This window comes from Brassica oleracea, chromosome C7, assembly GCF_000695525.1.
Source record: "Brassica oleracea var. oleracea cultivar TO1000 chromosome C7, BOL, whole genome shotgun sequence".
Classification (NCBI taxonomy): Eukaryota; Viridiplantae; Streptophyta; class Magnoliopsida; order Brassicales; family Brassicaceae; genus Brassica; species Brassica oleracea.
Genome location: NC_027754.1, coordinates 25,983,648 through 25,989,646, shown reverse-complemented (window position 1 = coordinate 25,989,646; position 5,999 = coordinate 25,983,648). Strand labels below are relative to the sequence as shown.

Below are 5,999 nucleotides of genomic sequence, written 5' to 3'. Positions count from 1 at the left end.
AATTGAATTTGTTTAACAAGATATATAAGAGATAAATTATCTAGATTTGATTCCTTTTTGCACACTTTAATCCAACAAGGCAACAAATCAATGCTAACATGCTTAATATTTGCTATGAATTTTGGTCCTAAGAATTCAATATTCTGATACCAAGGAAGTAGAAAGCCAGATATGATAAATCCAACTTAGAAATCCAGTTAGACTCATAGATATTAGTAAATTAAATTTTAGGATTTACACATAAAAAGATCAACTCTAGAAAATAGATTAGTGGGAGATGATAAGCTATAATGATGCATAGAAAAGTTGAAGAATGTAAGAGGATGTATTTTGTTTTGTGCATCAAATGTAAGAGGATGTATTAATATAGAAGTTAAAGTGATTTCTATTGACATATACTATATTGTTCAAATATAATTTAAAAAGCTTGTATTATTGAACTTGTGATTTTGAAATTTATTTTAAATGGGTGAATTTTAATATTACCACAAATTTGATATCACTTTTCAAATTTTCCTTTAAAAATGATTATTTTCATTAATACTCTAGATTTGCAATGAAAAGGACTAAACTAACATTTTAAATTATTTATAAAAGTTTATAAGCTCAATCCAATCCTTTAAATACTCAAAAGGGAATTTCAACTTATGGTTTTCAAGAAATTTCAAGCTCATTATTAAACCTTAACAATAATCACTAAATTCCAATGTCAAATATTAAAGTATTTTTGAAAATTGGTAGCTAATTTATGATATTTTAAGAAATTTCTCATTTTAAATCCAATGTTATTGTAATTTTTAAATAATTCATTTGAGAAGATTTTTTTTGTAATTTTAGAGTATTTTGTGGAGTTTCTTAGTGGTGATAGTTGGTTTATATATTGTAATGGATATGCAAATCCAAAGAAAGTCTAATTTGAAAATTAACGTCGAAATAATGTGTTAGCGACTTTATGATTTTTAAATACTAACTAAAATCATGTGCTAATCGGTAATATATATCGAATAATGGATCTTACTAAATTTGTATTTTCAGTAATGAAATATTTGTTAAAGATACAAAGATTTAAGTTCGATGGCAAATCTCCAGAGTTCTGTTAGATTTAGAAATCAATAAATCTATTTGGAATTGTAAATTTTATATGCATTTTACAAATCAGTTAAAAATAAAAATCTAGTGTTTATAGTTTTACGAAATTGTGAATCAGTTTAATTAAAATTACAGTTTAACTTTATTAGTTCAACCAAAATGATCTAAGTTTTGTAGAAAATCAATCGTTTTAAATGATCTCAAATACATAATTTAATTTAATTATTATTTGACAAAAAATAATAATTATTATTGAAAAGTGGTAATGGTTTAATAATGGTTTACATAAACGGACCGGAATTGTCAAAGGAGATGACTAATAAACCAGAATTGCTACCACACCGGAGTGTGTTGCTTAGCGCTTCGCTTCTATCAGTTCCTTAAGAAAGTAGGGTTTTGGAAGAAGAAGAAGAGCCTTTCGATTTCCGCTCATCTAGGCAAATTCTTTAATCTCTCGTCTTATTCCTCTTTGTTTAAGCTTCGTACAACCTAATTTGGGATTTATCTTTTCTCGTCTTTGCAGATTCACTCTCTCTTCATTTTTCCTCTCTTAAGCGGGAGGCGATGGCTTCTTTGTTCAAGGTACACAAGTTTTGCTTTTGTTAGCTCGTTTGGTTACATAAGCTAATTTGAGTGTCTGGGTTATCGGAGATCTGAAGAGGTGATGAAACCCAGATCGACCAATTGACGTTGTTTAGGGTTTGGTCTCACGATTTGTTTAAAAGAGAAGGCCTTTTGATTTTATCTCTTGCTATTAGCCATTAAGATGTGCCGTTTGTTTTGATATCAGGAGCAAGCAAAGCTCTCGGCTTATCGAGATAGAAGATTCTCAGGCACACAGGAGGAGTTCGACGAGGCGTTGAGGACCTCTTCCACCGTTTACATTGGGAACGTCTCTTTCTACACAACTGAAGAGCAGATTTACGAGCTCTTCTCCAGGGCTGGAGAGATTAAAAAGATTATCATGGGACTTGATAAGAACACCAAAACCCCCTGTGGTTTCTGTTTCGTCCTGTGAGTTTTCCTTTTTATTTCACCAAGGGTATGTTTCATTTCATGATGGTTGTGTGTGTGTGTGTTGTTATCAGGTTCTACTCGAGAGAGGACACTGAGGATGCAGTCAAGTATATAAGTGGCACCATTCTCGATGACCGCCCTATACGTGTGGACTTTGATTGGGGCTTCCAAGAAGGAAGGCAATGGGGTCGTGGTAGAAGCGGTGGCCAGGTATAACTTCACATGCACACTCTCGACCTTTTCTATATGTAATCATTTTTTTTCTAATTTCATTACAGGTTCGAGATGAGTACCGTACAGATTACGATCCTGATATCCTTTCAGTCGTCATTCTTTTGCTTAGTTATATAGATGGTCATATTTGATTTCTCGGTTTACCTATTCATGTTGTTCTTTAACTGGTTGATACCTAGAGGTGGTTATGGAAAATTAGTGCAGAAGGAACTCGAAGCACAAAGACAGCTCGTAGATTACGGTACTGGTTCACTTGGAGGTTCCTATCCTGCACCCGCGCCATCCAATTGTATGTTCTTCCAACCTTTTTTTGACAAATCTACTTGTTCCTGTTCATGATTGCATGTATCACACTTCGCACCATGAATGCGAGTCCAAAGTTGCTTTAGGGAGCATTGTATTGCCCAGGAGAACTCTCTGTGTTTGCAAAACATCGTATATTTTCACTGGTTTCCTTTTGGTAGATAGTTTGAAATGTTAGAGAATCATGAATCCTAGTGTAAGGAGAGCTAATTGATGCCCCATTATCCGAGAACTTGTGTACCCACTCTGCATCAAAATTAAATTCTTTGGAATAGAGATATCTTTCCTAAATGCATATGTCAATCATGCAGATGAAAGGCGTGGTGGAGGAGGATATGGCCAAGGAGGATCAAATCGCCATGGAAGAGGCGGTGGTATAATGTTTTCAAATCAGGCATTATGCATAGTAATAGTCCAAATCAGAACCCATTTGATGATTCAATGTTTCTGCAGATTTTCATCGGAAGCGTCAAAGGGACGATGATCGTTATGGACACGACAACACAAGAAGAAACTCAGATCATGAGACTAGGAGAGACTCTGATCATGAGATGAGACCGGTAATAAACATAACTTTTAAAACGTTTTGAGTACATTTTTAGTATGTAACTCGGTGTGATGTTGGAACGTGTCTGCTATGACAGGAGAAGAACCCACGATTCCGTGAGAGCGGTGACTCAGACGATGACGGTGAAGATGATCGGAAGAGGTCTTAAAAATGAAGTTTAGAAGTTGCAAACGTTATTGAAGGATCAGTGTAATCTTTTAGTCTATGAGGCTGAACTCAACTTGGGGATTTTCCAGATTTTCGTTACAACATTTATTTAAGTCGAGTTTCAGACAATATGAGAGATGTCCTCATGTAACCTTGTCTGCTTGAAAACAACGGAACTATCGTTGCTTCGTTTGTGTGCCAAAAATTCCCATGTGAAGGCCCACAGTGTACTAACTAATCATCAGTCACATTGGTTAAAATGTTCCTTCGCCCAATATAACGATTTAATTAGACTACAAACTTCGATACATGAACACATTTGTTCAAGCAACAAGGATTCATTATCTTGCTTCCATTCGTCCACAGGTCAAAACCATTCATACCCATGCACAAGCTCGAGCGCTGAAGCTATGATAGCTTTCACCACAAGTCTCCACAGCACTGTTGACATTACCCTTCAGATCAACTGACCAAAGACCGGAAAGGTCCTTGGGAAGATGTCAGGCAAATAAAAGCAAAGATGATTAAGGATAGATAAAAGTATTTTGGATTACGGAATTCAAATTGGCATCTGAATTTGTATGGTGTGCCCTCAAGTATCAGTCTATCATCGATCCATAACTAAGCTGTTTGAGAACAGGACTGTAGCTTGAATTCAGCCATATTGCTTGATGAAAACAAAAACAAAAACAAAAACAAAAACAAAAACAAAAACAAAAACAAAAACAAAAACAAAAACAGAGAGATATTTGAAACAGATCAGATCATTGTTATTTGGAAATATATGGAACTACATTGCTTGAATCAAATAAAATCAAGTTCATATACTAGGAGGTAAAAGAAAAAAAGACAGCACTCATTGGCTTATTCCCGAAAAGTCTATGTGCTTCCGAGTTACAGTTTGCATTTGCTGGTGTGATAGGATTCTTGAAGAGTCTTTCTGCCTCCTCGCAAGTAGAGTTTGGGTGTCTCATCCCGAAAAGCCTCTGGGCCTCGCAAGTAGATTTTGGATCTCCTCTTGTCATCGGAATCTTGAAAAGCATCTCTGCTTCGAAAAGTAAAGACCACAGCTGGTTTCTTGAAAAGGCACTCTGCCTCGTAAGTAGAGTTTTCATTAGCTCTTCTTTTCATACGACTCTTGAAAAGTCTTTCTGCCCCGGAGGTAATGAGTTGGAGTTTCCGCATGTAGATAGTCTGTGTTGTTGATCATACAATTTTCTCATACAAGATCAGATAAAAGACACCAAGCATCTAAGACATGATTAACCGCCCCTTTTGCACCACTAAACTAGTTCTTGTCGGGATGAAGAAGAAGAGCCAACTTCTTGTACTGTTTCTTCAGTGCTACGTCAAAGGATCCTCACCAAGGACTCCATACCAGTCAGACTCGACTCCTCCATTGACATAAACATTTATCATCCTCGAAACTTGTATCAAACCATCAAGCTTTGGATACAACATCTGAGCCTTGCTAACGAATTGTTTGGCTCCCTTGTAATCATTCTCCGAAAGTTTCCTCTCTCTGCGATATCCATTGTTCTTCTCACTTTTTCCTTGTTACCCTCCTCCATGTTGAGATAAGAGAGAAAAAAAAATTGACAGAGAATTGTCTAAGAGACGATAACGAGAGAGACAACTGATAATAGCAGAGAGTGAAAAAAATGACCAAAATAAGTTTTATTAAATGGTAAAAATGATCAAAATATCTATTTTTACACTATGTTTAACTAATACTTAGAGTTTAGAGTTAAAGGGTGGGGTTTTGATGATAGTGTTTCAAATTTAAAAAAATAAAAAATTAAAATTAAAATTTTCAAAATAAAAGAGGTTATTTTGGCCATTATTTTTTTTTTTGTGACAAAAGCTTAAAAAATACTATTTGAGATAGTTGCCCTTAAGATTTTCCTTTTTTTCTTTTTACGTAAAATCAACGCTACTTGGAAGCGTATTGATGGAGATCTCCGTGTTAATGCCTTGTTTCTTTTTTTGGCTCAACATTGCTGATTTATTTCCCCGGACATCACAAAAGTTCAACCACGTATACAAACAATTCATCTTACCAACACCGTGAAACACTCACTAGTGAAATCTCATTTGGATCCAGCGCAACCTAGAGAACATTGATGTATTTTAACCACAGTGAGATGAGAAAGCTCCTCTACTCGAAGCTAACCATCTCTTAAACCACGACATTCAACCACAACACCACCAAAGGTACTACTAACCTATGTTGCACCGAGACGGATATGGGTATGGAAACGGGACGGAAAACAGCAAAACAAAAAATTTATAAATACGGGTACGGTATGAATATAATTCAATAGAAAATATAAATATATACTCATATATTGAAAATAAAATAAATCAAACTATAAATCTTAACAAAAAACAATGTACTTTAGTATTTTAAATAATAACACTATGAAATATAATCATTAAGCCATTGATTTATCAAAATATGGTTCATCTAGTAAAACATTCATAAACTGAAATAATTGGAAATAAGATTATCAATTTTTACTTTTTTTTGTTTTGATATATTCTAAAAAATGAGATGACAAAAACATAATTAAGCTAACAAATTCCAAACCAAATTTGAATGTTGGTAATAGTTATACATAATCAAACTTAGACATTGAGT

At 34.5% G+C, this 5,999-nt stretch overlaps 1 protein-coding gene across 1 annotated transcript; it reads left to right on the top strand.

The window, feature by feature from the left end:
• The first annotated feature begins 1,420 nt into the window (after positions 1-1,420).
• LOC106303559 (nuclear cap-binding protein subunit 2) lies at positions 1,421-3,596 on the top strand. The gene is made up of 9 exons (XM_013739823.1): positions 1,421-1,526; positions 1,613-1,671; positions 1,880-2,103; positions 2,178-2,316; positions 2,385-2,418; positions 2,516-2,629; positions 2,955-3,017; positions 3,097-3,203; positions 3,288-3,596. The coding sequence occupies exons 2-9, from the start codon at positions 1,654-1,656 to the stop codon at positions 3,357-3,359; spliced, it is 771 nt and encodes a 256-aa protein (XP_013595277.1). The 5' UTR covers positions 1,421-1,526; positions 1,613-1,653; the 3' UTR covers positions 3,360-3,596.
• The last annotated feature ends 2,403 nt before the right edge of the window (positions 3,597-5,999 follow it).

Bases quoted from the DNA above. Each gene is read 5' to 3' on its own strand.
- LOC106303559 (XM_013739823.1), top strand. The intron at 2,630-2,954 runs GTATGTTCTTCC...TCAATCATGCAG, and splicing joins TGCACCCGCGCCATCCAATT to ATGAAAGGCGTGGTGGAGGA. The intron at 3,018-3,096 runs GTATAATGTTTT...ATGTTTCTGCAG, and splicing joins TCGCCATGGAAGAGGCGGTG to ATTTTCATCGGAAGCGTCAA.